The sequence below is a fragment of the Protobothrops mucrosquamatus genome, unplaced genomic scaffold (genome assembly GCF_001527695.2).
Source record: "Protobothrops mucrosquamatus isolate PMUCROS unplaced genomic scaffold, P.Mucros_1.0 scaffold3455, whole genome shotgun sequence".
NCBI lineage: Eukaryota > Metazoa > Chordata > Lepidosauria > Squamata > Viperidae > Protobothrops > Protobothrops mucrosquamatus.
The window spans coordinates 92,929-112,264 of NW_015389433.1; the positions used below are offsets into that span (position 1 = coordinate 92,929).

Below are 19,336 nucleotides of genomic sequence, written 5' to 3' on the forward strand. Positions count from 1 at the left end.
AAGGTGGCGGAACTCAAACCTGGCCACGCCCTCATCAAACCCTAGGACCGCCCCTTTAGAGAACAGGAATGCAAGTAAAATTTGGGAGGGGCTATTTCCGGTGTGGGAGGGGCTATTTCCGGTGCGGCCGGCCCGGAAAAAGGTGCCGGAACGCGGTTCCGCCGCGTTCCGGCTGAAAAAAAGCCCTGGCTATAAGCAATATTTACTGTGAATAATCTATTCTTAACTTTGAAAGTTATTGTATTGGTGCATTTCCTTCTGGCCTCTTGTTAATTTCTATTTCACTTGAAATTTATAAAGAGCTGGCCATTCTTGCACTAAAACTGGTGGCATATCTTTCCAGCTTTTTTACATTAAAATTGCTGTTCATCACAAACTACCTTGTTAGAAATGAGGATATTTAGATACATACATCATATTGAAAATCAGCATGGCCAACAGGAAGTAAAGCTTGGGAGGAGAAATACAAATAGAATTTGTAAATATCAGAATAGTGGCTGACCCAAGGTATATAGCTTCACAGAAGAAAAAACATGCTTTTGTAAGGAATGTGAGTCCTCTGAAGTCAGATATGATTGTTGAGAAATGCTAATTTAACTCCCATAATCTCAAGAGGAAGGAGAGACCAAGGTGCTAAACCTTTGATCTGACTCATTCTAGGCATCAATGGAGTGCCAGTTGCAGAAAACTTCCGTATGGAAGAAGCCACCCTCTCAGACAAAATTGCTGAGGGTCAAGTTAAAGTCCGTACACTTTATTTGTCTGTGGATCCTTACATGGTAAGTGGGTATAATGAAAATATTAAAATATCTGAAGAATATTTGGCCAGTTGATTCTTCATGTGATCTGCCAGTCATGTGTCACTGTAAATAGTGATTTATGGCAATAATACTAATAATACTAATAATAATAATAATAAACGTTGGAAGATACCTTGGAGGTCATCTAGTCCAACCCCCTGCTCAGGCAGGAAACCCTATACCAGTGATGGTGAACCTTTTAGAGACCGAGTGCCCAAAAACTGGCCCTGCCCCCGCTCCACCCTCTCCCCCGCCCCGCTCCACCCCATCCGCCGCCCCGCCTGCCTGCAGAGCCACTCACCGCCTCCAGGGCTCGCCACAGATCGCCCAGGCAGCCCAGCAGCGCTATGGAGGTCACGCCCTCTGCCCACGCCCTGCAGCATCAACTGTGCATGATGGGGTGTGAGGGCAGAGTCTTGTCTATGCTGCCTGGCTGCCATGTCCTTGGCTGCGCTGCTTCGGGTGGGCCACGCTCAGGGGCGACTCTCCTTCAGGGGGGCTGCTGGAGAGGAGGGGGTTGTGGGGGGAGGCGAGGCTGGGGCAACGGCACGTGTGCCCACAGAGAGGGCTCCGAGTGCCGCCTCTGGCACCCGTGCCATAGGTTCACCACCACTGCCCTATACCATTTCAGACAAATGGCTGTCCAGTCTAACAGAAGGGAATATTTTGTTTTGCATAAATGCCCATGACCACAATTATAACACACATACTGCAAAGTATTTGGAAAGTACCTGAGCTTTTGGTTTCCTCCTTCCATGCAGATTGCTAATATGAATATGGAAAGTATTGTAGCTTCTACAATTGAAGCCAGTGTAACTGGGAGAAAGAATCATAAGAAGATCTCTGAATATATGTAAACCTTATACCATACATTAATTCCATTCTGAAAAAGTGTACAACTATTCTGTATGTTGTAATAAAAAAATTCCAGCATTGGAATTTACTTTAGTTAATGTGAAGTAAACTTGGAGTTCTTTGTATAATAACTTCACTAATTACATTCATTTTCCACAGGATTACATCAGAAATTTGTGTTGCATAATTTGAATTATGATTTTTTTTCTAAGATGTATCATACGAACCAGAACAACCTCTTAGTCTGTCAGTAATAAAAATACGACCCTTATTCTTCCTTCTTAAGCTTTTAAAGGATTTATTGTATTATTTAGCAGTTTCCATATTTTTATTCTGACTAATATTAAAATCCTTGTAGCTTCATGTTTTGGCCAGCTATGTGTTTCTTGACAAAGAGAAAAGGATTGTGCTTTAAAGGATTCTCTTGCTATAAATAATTGTCTTTTAGCGGTGTCGTATGAATGAAGATGCTGACTTTGACTACCTCCAGACTTGGAAATTGTCTGAAGTTGCTGATGGAGGTGGAATTGGTTGTGTGGAAGAAAGCAGAGATGTGCATTTTGCTCCAGGAGACTTTGTGACTTCCTTTACCTGGCCCTGGCAGACCAAAGCCATTTTAGACGGAAAGCAACTGAAGAAGGTAGCATGGTGGCACTTGTTTCCACTTCCTTTGGAGAAAAACAAGATAGATGAGTGTGCTCTGATCTCTAGCAATATGTGATTAAAGACTATGGATATCCATGGGGAGGGGGTTGAATGGAGACATGTAATGACAGTGCCCCAGGAGCAAGTATATAATAATAACATGTATGTGATGATGTTACTGCAGTTTACTGAGGATATCACTGTTAAAGAACAACCCCCACCATTTTTATCATGTGCACAGTTGTTTATGGCACAGCATCCAAGGTGGTACCAAAAATGTGGTTTTTAGCTGAGTACCAAAGGAACAAAGTTATACTGTTATACAGATAATTTTTGACTCTTTGTGTGTGCCTTTGAGTCAGCTTTTTGCATCCTGGCAACTGTCTAAACAATTCCTGCAGTTTTTTTTCCCACATTTTCAGAAGTGGTTAGCCATTGCCTGTTTCATAGAGCTAAGAGAGAGTGACTGGCCCAACTATCAAGGTAGCTTCATATCTAAGGCAGGGCTGGAACTCAGTGTTTCTCAGTTTCTAGCCTGATGCCTTAACCATTGTACTAAACTAGCTTCAAATAGGACCACAAAACTTAAAAAAAAAAAAGACAAAAAATGTCTACCAACTTTGAACTTTTTCAAAAAAAATCCAGCCAAAAAATCTGAATGGATCTTGACTAGAATGATAATGCTTAATTCAATCTGAAACTTTTTTTTCTTCAGATCGAACAAGACCTTGTAGATGGACACCTTTCCTATTTCTTGGGTGCAGCTGGCTTGACTGGGCTGACATCTTTGCTGGGAATCAGAGAGAAAGGACATGTATCTCCAGGCTCTAATCAAACCCTGGTTGTCAGTGGAGCTGCTGGTGCTTGCGGCTCCCTGGCTGGGCAGGTAAGAAGCTATAAACTCAGTCTAATTTGTATTATTTGGACATATGGAAGCCACTATATATTTTTTTCTATACCTCAGGAATGGATAGATTTTTCTCATGGGATACATACATATATACNTAGTGAGGCATTTTAGCACTTCTAGCTATTTCTCCCTTCTACATTCTGTTCTTTGCCAATCTGTTCTCTACCTTTTGTATCTGTGAACTTGTTTCCTTTCAACAAAGCGCGTTCTAAAGACTGTGAAGAAACACAGTCTTCTGCACTATTTCCTGACAAATGCTCCAAGCCATGCTTTATTGTCTGTATTTTTATGGATAGGTAGTGCAGAACTACCGGTAATTAATTCAATCTGCCCTCCTCATATGCACTTTCCTATAATTTCACCTCATTCTTACCCTAAACAAAGGTACATAGCTTTTCATAAGCCAAGGGATGCATTTGCTGAAAATGAACCTCCCCAAAGTAGAATGCAAGGAGGACAAAAAGAAAAAATATGTTACAAAATTTACATTGAATTTTATTTATATTAAAATTGATATTATTGTTTCCATTTCCCAAATTTATTTATTTTTTCCTTCCAGGTATGTTAAGAATACAATTGGTTGAGCAGTTTTGGAGGGGTCCTGGTGCCATACCCAAAATCTTCAGAAAATACATAGGGCTCTTAGTTACGTATATAAGTCTACCATAAAACCAAAACCATATGCTTGTGTTTAATCATTTGTTAGATATTTAAACTGCTTACTGGCAATTGCCCTCTAGGTGGTATTAAACATTGTCAATTTTTTTTTTACAGAGAATCTGATTTTCATCTGTGCCAGATTTTTGCTGGAGGGCTGATGAAAATTCAAAGAGTGGTATTGCATTCACGCCCTGGTATGTTTCTACTTGTTAGAGAACATATTTGAGTTTTGTGTCTTTGTAGAACGTTGTAAATGGGAAGAGAAAAGGCATTAAAGAGATCGATTTCTGATGTGCACATCCAAAGCTTGTTATACAAGTCTTCAACAAGACATTCTTAGCAGACATTTTCTAATTACAGATATGTTGGTGAGAATTTTTCAGTTTGTGTAAGAGCAAAAATATATAAACAAATAACCTAAATAACATTGAAGTATGAAATGTGGAAAGTGCTGTAAACAATTTTGTATGTTTTAAATTGTGTACTCATGATTTCTAACAGTAGCTATAAGCAGGGCTTTTTTTCTCGGAGAAAAGGTGGCGGAACTCAAACCTGGCCACGCCCTCATCAAACCCTAGGACCGCCCCTTTAGAGAACAGGAATGCAAGTAAAATTTGGGAGGGGCTATTTCCGGTGTGGGAGGGGCTATTTCCGGTGCGGCCGGCCCGGAAAAAGGTGCCGGAACGCGGTTCCGCCGCGTTCNTAGTGAGGCATTTTAGCACTTCTAGCTATTTCTCCCTTCTACATTCTGTTCTTTGCCAATCTGTTCTCTACCTTTTGTATCTGTGAACTTGTTTCCTTTCAACAAAGCGCGTTCTAAAGACTGTGAAGAAACACAGTCTTCTGCACTATTTCCTGACAAATGCTCCAAGCCATGCTTTATTGTCTGTATTTTTATGGATGGGTAGTGCAGAACTACCGGTAATTAATTCAATCTGCCCTCCTCATATGCACTTTCCTATAATTTCACCTCATTCTTACCCTAAACAAAGGTACATAGCTTTTCATAAGCCAAGGGATGCATTTGCTGAAAATGGACCTCCCCAAAGTAGAATGCAAGGAGGACAAAAAGAATAAATATGTTACAACATTTACATTGAATTTTATTTATATTAAAATTGATATTATTGTTTCCATTTCCCAAATTTATTTATTTTTTCCTTCCAGGTATGTTAAGAATACAATTGGTTGAGCAGTTTTGGAGGGGCCCTGGTGCCATACCCAAAATCTTCAGAAAATACATAGGGCTCTTAGTTATACAAGTCTACCATAAAACGAAAACCATATGCTTGTGTTTAATCATTTGTTAGATATTTAAACTGCTTACTGGCAATTGCCCTCTAGGTGGTATTAAACATTGTCAATTTTTTTTTACAGAGAATCTGATTTTCATCTGTGCCAGATTTTTGCTGGAGGGCTGATGAAAATTCAAAGAGTGGTATTGCATTCACGCCCTGGTATGTTTCTACTTGTTAGAGAACATATTTGAGTTTTGTGTCTTTGTAGAACGTTGTAAATGGGAAGAGAAAAGGCATTAAAGAGATCGATTTCTGATGTGCACATCCAAAGCCTTCAACAAGACATTCTTAGCAGACATTTTCTAATTACAGATATGTTGGTGAGAATTTTTCAGTTTGTGTAAGAGCAAAAATATATAAACAACCTAAATAACATTGAAATATGAAATGTGGAAAGTGCTGTAAACAATTTTGTATGTTTTAAATTGTGTACTCATGATTTCTAACAGTAGCTATAAGCAATATTTACTGTGAATAATCTATTCTTAACTTTGAAAGTTATTGTATTGGTGCATTTCCTTCTGGCCATTCTTGCACTAAAACTGGTGGCATATCTTTCCAGCTTTTTTACATTAAAATTGCTGTTCATCACAAACTACCTTGTTAGAAATGAGGATATTTAGATACATACATCATATTGAAAATCAGCATGGCCAACAGGAAGCAAAGCTTGGGAGGAGAAATACAAATAGAATTTGTAAAAATCAGAATAGTGGCTGACCCAAGGTATATAGCTTCACAGAAGAAAAACATGCTTTTGTAAGGAATGTGAGTCCTCTGAAGTCAGATATGATTGTTGAGAAATGCTAATTTAACTCCCATAATCTCAAGAGGAAGGAGAGACCAAGGTGCTAAACCTTTGATCTGACTCATTCTAGGCATCAATGGAGTGCCAGTTGCAGAAAACTTCCGTATGGAAGAAGCCACCCTCTCAGACAAAATTGCTGAGGGTCAAGTTAAAGTCCGTACACTTTATTTGTCTGTGGATCCTTACATGGTAAGTGGGTATAATGAAAATATTAAAATATCTGAAGAATATTTGGCCAGTTGATTCTTCATGTGATCTGCCAGTCATGTGTCACTGTAAATAGTGATTTATGGCAATAATATTAATAATACTAATACTAATAATAATAAAAGTTGGAAGATACCTTAGAGGTCATCTAGTCCAACCCCCTGCTCAGGCAGGAAACCCTATACCAGTGATGGCGAACCTTTTAGAGACCGAGTGCCCAAAAACTGGTCCTGCCCCCGCTCCACCCTCTCCCCCGCCCCTGCTCCGCCCCATCCGCCGCCCCGCCTGCCTGCAGAGCCACTCACCGCCTCCAGGGCCCGCCGCAGATCGCCCAGGCAGCCCAGCAGCACTATGGCGGTCACGCCCTCTGCCCACGCCCTGCAGCATCAACTGTGCATGATGGGGTGTGAGGGCAGAGTCTTTTCTACGCTGCCTGGCTGCCATGTCCTTGGCTGCGCTGCTCCAGGTGGGCCACGCTCAGGGGCGACTCTCCTTCAGGGGGGCTGCTGGAGAGGAGGGGGTCGTGGGGGGAGGGGAGGCTGGGGCAACGGCACGTGTGCCCACAGAGAGGGCTCTGAGTGCCGCCTCTGGCACCCGTGCCATAGATTCGCCACCACTGCCCTATACCATTTCAGACAAATGGCTGTCCAGTCTAACAGAAGGGAATATTTTGTTTTGCATAAATGCCCATGACCAAATACTGCAAAGTATTTGGAAAGTACCTGAGCTTTTGGTTTCCTCCTTCCATGCAGATTGCTAATATGAATATGGAAAGTATTGTAGCTTCTACAATTGAAGCCAGTGTAACTGGGAGAAAGAATCATAAGAAGATCTCTGAATATATGTAAACCTTATACCATACATTAATTCCATTCTGAAAAAGTGTACAAATATTCTGTATGTTGTAATAAAAAATTTCCAGCATTGGAATTTACTTTAGTTAATGTGAAGTAAACTTAGAGTTCTTTGTATAATAACTTCACTAATTACATTCATTTTCCACAGGATTACATCAGAAATTTGTGTTGCATAATTTGAATTATGATTTTTTTTCTAAGATGTATCATATGAACCAGAACAACCTCTTAGTCTGTCAGTAATAAAAATACGACCCTTATTCTTCCTTCTTAAGCTTTTAAAGGATTTATTGTATTATTTAGCAGTTTCCATATTTTTATTCTGACTAACATTAAAATCCTTGTAGCTTCATGTTTTGGCCAGCTATGTGTTTCTTGACAAAGAGAAAAGGATTGTGCTTTAAAGGATTCTCTTGCTATAAATAATTGTCTTTTAGCGGTGTCGTATGAATGAAGATGCTGACTTTGACTACCTCCAGACTTGGAAATTGTCTGAAGTTACTGATGGAGGTGGAATTGGTTGTGTGGAAGAAAGCAGAGATGTGCATTTTGCTCCAGGAGACTTTGTGACTTCCTTTACCTGGCCCTGGCAGACCAAAGCCATTTTAGACGGAAAGCAACTGAAGAAGGTAGCATGGTGGCACTTGTTTCCATTTCCTTTGGAGAAAAACAATATAGATGAGTGTGCCCTGACCTCTAGCAATATGTGATTAAAGACTATGGATATCCATGGGGAGGGGGTTGAATGGAGACATGTAATGACAGTGCCCCAGGAGCAAGTATATAATAATAACATGTATGTGATGATGTTACTGCAGTTTATTGAGGATATCACTGTTAAAGAACAACCCCCGCCATTTTTATCATTTGCACAGTTGTTTATGGCACAGCATCCAAGGTGGTACCAAAAATGTGGTTTTTAGCTGAGTACCAAAGGAACAAAGTTATACTGTTATACAGATAATTTTTGACTCTGTGTGTGTGCCTTTGAGTCAGCTTTTTGCATCCTGGCAACTGTCTAAACAATTCCTGCAGTTTTTTCCCCCCACATTTTCAGAAGTGGTTAGCCATTGCCTGTTTCATAGAGCTAAGAGAGAGTGACTGGCCCAACTATCAAGGTAGCTTCATATCTAAGGCAGGGCTGGAACTCAGTGTTTCTCAGTTTCTAGCCTGATGCCTTAACCATTGTACTAAACTAGCTTCAAATAGGACCACGAAACTTAAAAAAAAAAGACAAAAAATGTCTACCAACTTTGAACTTTTTCAAAAAAAATCCAGCCAAAAAATCTGAATGGATCTTGACTAGAATGATAATGCTTAATTCAATCTGAAACTTTTTTTTTTCAGATCGAACAAGACCTTGTAGATGGACACCTTTCCTATTTCTTGGGTGCAGCTGGCTTGACTGGGCTGACATCTTTGCTGGGAATCAGAGAAAAAGGACATGTATCTCCAGGCTCTAATCAAACCCTGGTTGTCAGTGGAGCTGCTGGTGCTTGCGGCTCCCTGGCTGGGCAGGTAAGAAGCTATAAACTCAGTCTAATTTGTATTATTTGGACATATGGAAGCCACTATATATTTTTTTCTATACCTCAGGAATGGATAGATTTTTCTCATGGGATACATACATATATACCATGATAAAATCTATCTGTTCCTGATGTATAAAAAAATATATAGTAGCTTCCATATGTCCAAATAATACAAATTTCCCCCCAAATATATATATAAATATTTGGATCAGAGACAGAGTTCAAAGATACAACAGTATCTTAAGCTTTGCAGAGGTGAAAGTTTATCCTGAAATCATCTCAGCTGCAATCAAGCCAACATTCCCAATTTGAGAAGACTTAGGGGCATGGGTGCAAGTCTTAAACATGTTTCAAAACTCTCCAAAACAAAAAAAAAAGGTCTAAATATTTAGGCCCCATCCTTTCTGTAAGATCATAACATCACTAGTCACACCCCCTGTGGTCCTTAGGAGACTTCATTTTATTTTTTTAAGTTAAAAGTTTTTAAAAACTCCTGCCTTTAATCCCAAAATTTAAAAAATTGCCTACCTCCATTTAGTCTTTCTTCCACCTCACATACTATGTGGAATAGGAAGAGAGCTTCTATTGGCACCAACTGTTTCTTCCTGTTGCTAATAAGTGTGAGCATCGCTGCTTTCATTTGAGACTATGACAAAGAATGACAATGGGTTAAAAGATCCTTTTACCCATTTCATAATTATTGTCCAATTTGGTCTTCTCCCTCTCTGCTGGCTCCTTGTGAGAAAAGATGCAGAGAATGATTATTTTGTAACTGACAGAAAAATATAGATTTGTTTTTTTAAAAAATAATAATTGTGCTGAAAGACAAGTGATTTCAAAAAGCTGACTTTGTGTAATGGTTTTCTGTTTTCAAAGATAGGTCTCCTGGAGGGCTGTTCTAAAGTAGTCGGCATTTGTGGCACAGATGAAAAATGCAAGGTTTTGGTCTCTGAAATGGGTTTTGATGCTGCAATCAACTATAAGAAAGAGAATGTGGCACAGCAGCTACACAAACTTTGCCCGGATGGAGTGGATATCTACTTTGACAATGTTGGTGGAGACATCAGTGATACAGTAATAAGACAAGTGAGTATGCTGTGCCTCCTTTTTGAATCCATTCAGGCATTTGTGTGGATGCATGGATGGGTCAAGGTGAAGAGAAAAAAAATACTATGTGCAGTCCTGCTCCCTACATTAAACTTTTTTTGACTTTAATGTGAGTACAGCTCTCCAGAGGATCTAGGCCCCAAATATTGCAAGGGCCCAGATAGCTGGAAACTGGAGAAAGGGCAGGAACATGTAGAACCCTCTTCTCTCTCCATTTTGAGCTCTGCATGAGTCCTTGTGTTGGTGCAGGATGCAGTGTGTGTGTGAGAAGTTATGGATGCATAATCAAAGGAATACAAAATTAAATTGGCACAGCATTCAGATAATCAAATCACCAACTTTTCTACACCAAGATATAACTAATCACTAAATCTATCTTGAGCCACTCTGAAATGGCTTTGGATTCTTAAGATACTTTCTAATATAATTGTTTACCTAAAATTTGGCAGATAAATATGAGCAGCTAACTTGAAATAACACAATTTCTTTCCCATACTACTGTAAGGTAATATGGAATCTAATATATCTTGGAATATATGTTCCTGAAAATGGAGCAGTGTCTTCTTTTATATTGTTCTATCACATTTCTGGAGTTTTGTTAACCAAGAAGGACACAAGATGCTTATTACTCACATATCTTTAATTTATGATTTTTGCCAGCTCTGATTTCCACTGATATAGCCAATGAATGCAAAAATGTTTTTTCATGAAGATTGGAGTAAGTTTCTTCTCTGCATTTTGTTTGGCTTTGTGACTGAAATCTTTTTTCTTAAAGATTTTCTGTATATAATTCACTTCTATTCTCATCCAAATTAAGTTGCGCAGTGCTCTAATCTCTATCACCGTGGTGGCGAACCTATGGCACGTGTGCTACAGGTGGAATGCAGAGCCCTCTCTGTGGGCACACGCATCGTCACCCTAGTCCTAGGCCTTCAGCTGGGTTTTATCTTTAGGCCTCTGCCGCAAAAAAAAAGGTTCAATCAATCAACTTCTCGTGGGGAAAAAAAGATCTCGCAAAGTTGGAATTGATTGAATTTTTTAGTCCCACCCAGTCTGCTGTTATCACCAAAGCCACGCCCACCCAATGGGTCACTCCTACCCAATGGGTCACGCCCACCTGGCACCCAACGATACAATAAGTGGGTTTTGGGTTGCAGTTTGGGCACTCGGTCTCTAAAAGGTTCGCCATCACTGCTCTATCACATCATCTTTGATAGCTGAGGTATGCTTAAAAGTCTGGCCAAAGTGACAATGTGACCCATATGTTTGCATTACGTATTACTCACAGACTAATTAGTAATATGAAGCCAGTCTAGTGATATTAGAACACTTGGATTCATTGAGTAAACTGTATTTAAGTTAATCATAGTAAATATACTATTGCACATACAGTTTTGGTTTCACTGGAGTCACATCCATAACAAACCATGATAACATAAAAGTGATACATCTGATTATATCATTACACACTATAGATGCTGCAGTTACACATTTGCATTATGACATCCAATGCAAGAATAACTTGTGGCATTTGTGTGATACCATAATGATGTAAGGGTCATCATTTGTCCCTTTTGCCTATATCATGGATTCCCATACAGTATACAATAACTGAGGTGAATAGCATTTTGATTCTTTTTTCTTTACTTTTTCCTGTAGAAGAATAAGTGAAACATAATGCTGGTTGCTGCAACAGAATGTAGACCAGACAAATGGGATGTTCTTCTGCTCTGTTTCAGTACATGTAATAAAAACACACTGTTCTTTTAACAGTTATCTTAGTCAACCCCTTGCTGTTTAATGTTCTATTGCAATTCTATTGCACAGTTTTCAGACTGTGCTTCCAGGAGAGCCATGTTGCCTGCTTTAGCCAGCAGCAACTTGTTAAGATGAACTGTGGGAAAAGGCCAGTGTAAATCAAAGCCTGCCCCCACTTTTGGGAAAGTCTAGCTGTTGATTCTCAGAACAGTATTTATCAGCCTTACGCTCCACCTTGCAGAGAGGAGTAGAAGATCACTCAGGAAGATTTAGCAATGTCCTTGTCACGTCGCTTTGCTATGAGTTTGGTTCTTACATATACTTTGACTGAAAATTGGCAGAAGGCTAATTTACTCCATCCATCATAGCCTTTTTCGCCTCCTTGCTTCAAGGCTTTTGATTATCCTATGCCTTTTTCTCTATTTTCTCACAGCAGCTATGATTCCAGCATACCTTCTACTAATTCAGCGGTTCTCAACCTATGGGTCGCGACCCCATTTGGGGTCAATCGACCATTTCACAGGGGTCGCCAAGCAAGGCTGTCTGCCATTTTTTTCCCCTTTTCCGGCGGGTGCCTTACCTCCCTTGGGCTGGGCCAGCTGATGGTCGGCCTGCTCCATCTCTGCCGCTTGCCAGCTATGCCTCGGCCGGCGCAGGGGGTGGAACCACGCATGCGCGGTGCTCCCGGGCAGGGAAAGTCCTCGACTTACGACCGGTTGGGTAGCCCTCAACTTACGACCGGTTTAGTCCTCGACTTACGACCGGCTTAGTCCTCGACTTACGACCAGTTTAGTCCTCGACTTACGACCGGTTGGGGGTCGCGGCATTAAAAAGGTTGAGAACCACTGTACTAGTTCCTATCTGCAGAATGTAGTGTAACTGAAAATGAAGTGTGGGCAGTAAGGGCTTTGTTATTCGTGCAAACAAGAAATAGACATATTCTTCTCTACCTTAGCAGCGGTCCCCAGCCTTTCAGGCTCTGTGGAGTAGCAGCAACAGCAGGGGGATGGCTTTGTGTGTGCACGCACCACTTGCGCAAATGCAGCATTGCAAGCTTGCCTGCCGCTTCTGCAGCCCATTCCCAACCAGGCCGCGGCCCAGTATTGGATTGCGGCCCAGGGGTTGGGGACACCTGACCTAAAGGACACATCTTCTAAGAGATACATAAACAGGACTAATATATTTGGATGATACCTAGGTGGCACAAAAACCTAAGAGATTTATGTTTATTTGCTGCAATCTAGTGGTCATTCACATTTTTGAAGTTCAGATATGACAATTCCATGCTTGGATATTTTTTTTTTGACCTTTCATGTTTGTAAATCCTTACAATTTTTTAAAAGATAACTGTAAAACACAGTAATGAATATATTGAGTTGGCAAATATGCAGTCTAAATTCTTATCTAAAAGAATAAGTAAAAAAAGAATGTAATTTCACAGCTTTGTTTTCTATATGTGTGTCCTGGAACACTTTCCAGGATCTTCTGTAACATGCAGAGAAGCTGGATTTTGGTATATAAGGTCTTAAGAATCATAAATATGAAAGAAACCTATTATTGTGAACCATTTCATATCAGTTATAAGTTGAAGGAGTAGCTTTCCCATCCATAATATTTCTAAAAATACTCTAAGAAATACAAACTGCAAAACTCTTGTCTTTTTGTTTTCAACAGATGAATTCAAATAGCCATATTATTTTATGCGGTCAAATCTCCCAATATAACAAGGACATGCAGTACCCGCCTCCTTTACCTCCAGAGGTAGAAGAAATAAGGAAATCACGGAACATTACTAGGTATTGTTCATTGGCTTATTATTTCTCTGAATGAAACACTGAATAAAATCTGCTGAAATATGTGAATGCTTTTTTTTAGTTCTAAAAATTGCCTTTCTAGATTGATGCACCATCTGCGAAACAAGGTTACTCAAATAATTACTGGAGTTGAACTTGCAGCTTTACAGAAAATTCTGTCAGTGACAAAGCTCTTTGATAGAATAAGAAAATGGGAAGGCTGATTTCCATATATGCTGAGGGAAATTGTAGTTGGAACTACAATAACAAATATACAGCTAACCTAAAACTTCATCAGTGGAGAAATGTGACATGCTTCCAGTAGCACTCAAGTCTCTCAAACCATGTATTTGAGTTTTATTGACTAGAGAATGAGAAATAACTTTGTGCTTTATTTGCACATTTCAAAGCTTCATGTGTTACTTGGAGAAGATGAAGGCATTTAATAGATATTTGATCAGAAATTTAAAGTGATGCAGCTGAAGGATGATCTACCCTTTCCCAGCCTGGTGCTTTTTATATGAATTGTATTAGAATTTTCCATTGTTCCCAGTGAGATTAGAATAGGGATTATTCAATTACTCTATTGCTTCGGAAAGTCACTTATCCTCTGTTTCGAGGTGTGTCTTTTGGAGTAGGCAAAAGATGGGCACTAAATTCACATTGTGTCAACTTTGGAATGGCACAGATGTAAAGGTTCTAGTGTCCCAATAGGCTAAAATATAATATATTTATTTCAGATGAACCATTTACACTGTTAAAATATTAGACCAATTGGATCGCTATTTCCTGACCCTTTATATTATGTCTGCTGGACTGTGTTGCCATTTCTATCTGCTGCAAGTAAGACAGAACAACATACTGCTTGTTTCCACCCATGACAAATTTGACAGCTTTTGTAGTTTCTCTTAATGATTCTTAACATTGGAAGTTGTTTGATCTGCCGAAGAAACAATTTATTTTGGACTATAACCTATTGAATTGTTATNTTCTTCACAGAGAAAGATTCCTGGTTTTGAACTACATGGAGAAATATTCAGCTAGTACTCTGCAGCTTTGTCAGTGGATCAAAGAAGGAAAATTGAAGGTATTATAAAAATCAATAGGTAAATTGCTCATGGCTGCAAACAATCATTTTCTTTCACTGACATTTTCTTTTCTTATTTGTTGTGGTTGCTGAAGCTGAATGAATAACTCATTTCACCTTATCTACAATGAATAGAAAAGCTTCTCAGAAATCATCTGATTAGGTGTAACTATCTAAAGAACTGAGATTACAAAAGTTTTAATAATTTTCAACTGTGTTTAATGAAAGAAAAAAGGCTAGATTGCATCAAAAGGGAAAAAATAACCTTTAATGCTACTTTTTTAAAAAAAAACAGGTCAAGGAGACAATCGTGGAAGGCTTAGAAAACATTGGAGGTAAGAAATTGATTCTGTCTTTTGACTCTATATCCTTGATTAAAATATATGGATACAGGAAGGTCTCCTGGTTTATTTCTGGTTCAAATAGCAAAATTGACCCGAATCTGAATGCCATTGCTATTCTTAGTTAAAGAATGCTAATTTTACTTCTTAATTAATGTCTTTACATTTAAACTGAATGTATTTAAAGGTTAAAACTGCTGAATCTAAATTCTATAAAACTAATAGCTCCTAAAATATTGTCTTACTATCGTTGAGCATTTTAAAAAATTTAAAGAAGCAACTGTTATATGCTTCTTACACTATGCATTTAGAAGTAATTATCTGGCTTAATTTTATTTTTCACAGCAAATTCAACCTATCCATCAATGAATAACCCTTATGACAGAATTTCTAGGGAGGTTATTATGTTTTTGTATATGTGAATAGTCTGTGTATAAGTGAACTGGAAAACCATATCCATAATTTCTGCTACAATCATTTGTTTTGGCATAAATTGTGACGAAAACAGTGTTTTTAACTGCCATGCTGGTTGGAGAATGGGAGCTGAAATCCAAGGTCACAAGACACCAGGTTGAGGAAGGCTGAGCAATCTAATTTTTACAACTATAGGTAGAATAGAGCAGGAGTCCCCAACCCTTGGTCTGTGGACTGGCACTGGTCTACAACATGCCAGAAACCGGGCTGCGCAAACAAGTGAAGCCCCATCCATGGGATGCAGGGAGCATGCAAAACCACACTCCCTCCAGTCCATGGAAAACTCTCTCCCCAGAACCAATCCCTGGTGCCCAAAAGTTTGGAGGCCGTTGGAATAGAGGATCAAACTAAAAATTAATTAATGTAAGGGATTTCATTTGCTGACCTTATATCAAACATTTGGCTTTGGTTTTGAAAAGAGAAAGGATCTGTATTCCAAGAATATGGAGTTCAAATTACATGCTATTAAGACACCCATTACTATTTTCCATCATCATCTTCGTTAAAAGAAAATTCTCCTCCCTAAGGGATTTCTGTTAGACAATAGACAAGTTTTCAGCTCACCCTTTACCAATTTGTGAATTTCTTTTTTGCGAGAATTATACTTTTAAAATATTTTTCACTTACTCAAGGTAATTTACATACAAAATAATAGAAGCCAATAGACAAAATACAGGTAGTCCTCGACTTACAACAGTTCATTTAGTAATCGTTTGAAGTTACAACGGGATTGAAAAAAGTTAACTTATGAATGTTTTTCACACATGATCATTGAAGCATTTCTGTGGTCATGTGATCAAAATTCAGATGCTTGGCAACTGGTTCATATTTATGACGTTCTGGGATCATGTCAATGGGAAAGCCAGATTCACTTAACAAACCGTGTTACTACTTAACAATTTCAGTGATTCACTTAACAACTGTGGCAAGAAGAGTCGTAAAATGGGGCAAAACTCACTTAACAAATGTTTCACTTAACAACAGAAATGTTGAGCTAAATTATGGTCTTAAGTTGACGATTACCTGTAATGATTCAATACATTCCATCAAGTCTGCGTTCAAAGGCCACCTAAAATATTTTATTCTGGACATCCAGAAAGGAGGATGAAATCTTGGCCTCCGTACATCACTTGAGAGCCTCAGGTCAATTGCAACAACTGCTGGTTTTATCTCATGTCGTGAGATTAAAAAAAAAAAAAAAAAAAAGAGTTGGAGCTGATCACACAGATCTTAAATACCATTAGAGTTCAGAGGTGAGATATAAGAATACTGTATGCAGGGCCATGGCTCTGGAGGCCTTTCAAGATAAGGAGTTATCTTGAATTTGGCCTGAAGGAACTGAGAGAACTGTTGCAGTTATCAAAGTTCTGGGGCTGCTGAATGAAAAGGGGAGAAGGAACCAGAGGAACTCTGTAAGTGTGAGAGAAAAAAGAGGCCAAGAAACTGAGAAAGTATATAGGAAGATATCGCCAAAGAAAAAAGAATGGTGATTGAAGAATGAAGAGTTTTTTGGAAAAAAAAAAACCCCACCAAATTTGTAGTTCTTCCAGAGGCAGAGCCCTATGAACTAAGTGTAGTGGGGAGGAGGGGATTGAGTAATACCTGAGGAATGTAAAGAAGAGGAAAAACAAAATGTGCTACTTATAAAAATTCAAGTTACAAATTTTCACCCATATGAACAAAGCTTCTGCAACTCCAACCCAGAAGGTCCTGGAAAGCAGAAGATGGGAAAGGGCTAGTTTACTGCATGCTACATACATGTGCTTGGCAGCACCATCACACATTGGGAGGCTAAGCTTTTGGATGCTACCCTGTCCTGTCTGTTCACTTATCTCTTGGTTTAGTTTGCAGTGTTCTTCCTTTGTGTAATGGGTAAAATAAAAATTGTATACTTTTTATGCTTGGACATACAAATAGTTCCTTGGAATGCAAACTGTTCATAAGTAGAGGGCTGCCTGTATTCCAAAATTGAAAATCCACATAGAGGCTAGAAGTTATTAAATAATTCTGAGCAATTGAGTGCTTGCATTATCCTGCTGTAAAAATTGCACAAGAGTTGAGAATGCAGAATCAGCTGGTACAATGGCCACTGTTTTGCTTTAGCCTGGATCAGTGGGGATCTGCTTGGGGCTAGCTTTTGAACTAAAATTGCTCATGCAGCCGCATGAAAGAAAACTCAGAGATTTAAAACTTGTACCAACACTATGTTTTGGTGAAAAAGTTTATTTAAACTTTTGTTTCATCATAGTGAAGAATCAGGTTGCAAAGGAGAGGAATCCCTATTTGTGTGGTCCTACATATATGTATATTTGTAATTCAAGCTAATGGTGTGGCTCTGATAATAGCAAATCTATGTTGTTATCTTGGTGACAATATGGAACTGGTTTCTCACTGTCTACGGATTTGTTTAAACTATCCAGTCTAGCCTATTGTCCTACACTTGCCAGATAGGTTTTCATCTATTTATTAACCAGATCTAAGCCTCCTTAGTTTGTTCAAGTCCTGTAAAAATAGGCTGGTGCTGCTACTTGCACATTAGTGTATTAGAAATATGCAGTATATAGAAATTGACTTCTGTGGTATACCATACATACTGTACTAGCTAGCTAATTCAAATGATTTGTTGCTTTGAAAACAAGTTGCCTCTCTCCCCATAAACAAATTTGTCAGCCTGAATACAGATTTCTTGCCTTTATTATTTTTATAACAACTCAAGGCAGCGAACATATTAAATACTCCAATGACCACTCTGTGAAGTGAGTTGGGCTAAGAGTGAGTAACTTGACCAAGGTCACCCAGCTGACTTTCATGGCTAAGGAAGGACTAGATCTAAGAGTCTCCTGGCTTCTAGCCTGGTTCCTTAACCATCATGGGTCCCCAACCCCTGGTCTGTGGACCGGCACCGGTCCACAGTATGCCAGAAACTGTACAAACAAGTGAAGCCCCATCCGCAGGCAGCACACAAAATTACGCCCCCTCCGGTCCATGGAAAAACCTCTCTCTAGGGAACCTGTCCCTGGTGCCCAAAAGGTTGGGGACCGCTGCACTAGACCAAATTGGCTGTCTTTAACAACATGTGCTGATTGTTGAAGGAAAAGTAATGTTCTTTTGTACATTTAAGTTACCGGTAATTCAGAAAACTTTTGTATCGAAAATAAAAACACCAACATAAATATTTCAGCTTTTGAATTATTTCATCTTTTTTTCCTCTTACAGCTGCTTTCGTATCTATGATGACTGGGGGCAACATTGGAAAACAGATAGTGCTTGTTTCCAAATAAAACCAATTTCTGACCTATTTTGTGTCTACCAAGAAAAGAAATATTTGCATAGTCTGGTATGATCTTAACCTTGGTATCTCTATCCCATTTTGATGATTAGTAAAATCTTTTGAATCTCTAATTTTTTTCTAAGTTCTTTAAGGACTTTTTCTTCCCTCTCTAGAGTTTCTTTTTCAATCAAAATGTGTTTCATAGTCTTCAGTAACTAATGATAAAATATTATTACTGTACCATTGCTGCAGAAATATAAACTCTGCATGTATAATACAAAACTAAAGTTAGTTTTAGCTGTTTGAACAAATGTTTGCAAGCAAATTATCATGGCTCATTTGGCCAATTTCTGATTTGGTTTTCTTCTGACTTTGTTAATATCTAGAAAACAATTTTCTAATAATACTATAGTAGTGTTTCTGAATTTGAACATAAATGTAAGCCATAGTTGAAGCAGCTAGGATTTTGTAACCAACTTCAAAACTTTAAATTAAGGTTTTTCAAAAAATAAACCATGGCTTACTCCCTGGAAGTAAGTAAACCAATTAGACAAACCATATATTGACTTACGTTTTGGTTATGTATAAATCACGCTCTAATCACTATTGAAAGTAAAACAATAATGAGAATCTATTAAACTTATTTGTTATTGTAATTCTCTGGCTTGGCCTCTCTTCTGTGATACACTATTCTTTCTGATGCATTAACAGTGAATGAATGCTTTTAGCTGTTCCTAGCTTTTAGCTGTTTTCCCTAACATTTCACTGTTACATACATTTATTTAGATTAGAATACTAAACAAAAAGAGACATTTCTTAATTATAGAACTAAGTTATGGGATAAAAAAACCGTTCCTGTCCAAATGTTCCAGCTTCCAAAATCCAGTGTAGTGTGATGACCATGAGAATTATGACAAAGGAAGCAGCCCCTTC

At 38.7% G+C, this 19,336-nt stretch overlaps 2 protein-coding genes across 3 annotated transcripts in view; both read left to right on the top strand.

Annotated features, from left to right (window-relative positions):
* LOC107297675 (prostaglandin reductase 2-like) overlaps nt 1–3,960 on the top strand; it is a 20,986-nt gene extending 17,026 nt beyond the window's left edge. Inside the window, exons 3-7 of the mRNA XM_015827033.1 lie at nt 661–779; nt 2,104–2,295; nt 3,016–3,214; nt 3,507–3,594; nt 3,951–3,960. Coding sequence (XP_015682519.1) covers nt 661–779; nt 2,104–2,295; nt 3,016–3,214; nt 3,507–3,594; nt 3,951–3,960 — 608 coding nt within the window. The remainder of the gene's footprint in view (nt 1–660; nt 780–2,103; nt 2,296–3,015; nt 3,215–3,506; nt 3,595–3,950) is intronic.
* Nucleotides 1–19,113, top strand: part of LOC107297678 (prostaglandin reductase 2) — a 30,752-nt gene extending 11,639 nt beyond the window's left edge. The window contains exons 2-10 of one of the 2 annotated variants that reach the window (XM_029286367.1): nt 3,985–4,064; nt 6,047–6,165; nt 7,478–7,669; nt 8,388–8,558; nt 9,449–9,658; nt 13,112–13,233; nt 14,230–14,317; nt 14,613–14,652; nt 18,349–19,113. In XM_029286367.1, coding sequence (XP_029142200.1) covers nt 4,028–4,064; nt 6,047–6,165; nt 7,478–7,669; nt 8,388–8,558; nt 9,449–9,658; nt 13,112–13,233; nt 14,230–14,317; nt 14,613–14,652; nt 18,349–18,413 — 1,044 coding nt within the window. In that variant the 5' untranslated portion in view covers nt 3,985–4,027 and the 3' untranslated portion in view covers nt 18,414–19,113. Of the gene's footprint in view, nt 1–3,984; nt 4,065–5,260; nt 5,328–6,046; nt 6,166–7,477; nt 7,670–8,387; nt 8,559–9,448; nt 9,659–13,111; nt 13,234–14,229; nt 14,318–14,612; nt 14,653–18,348 lie in introns of those variants that run through there. The other variant, XM_015827036.1, reaches the window with a different exon arrangement.
* The last annotated feature ends 223 nt before the right edge of the window (nt 19,114–19,336 follow it).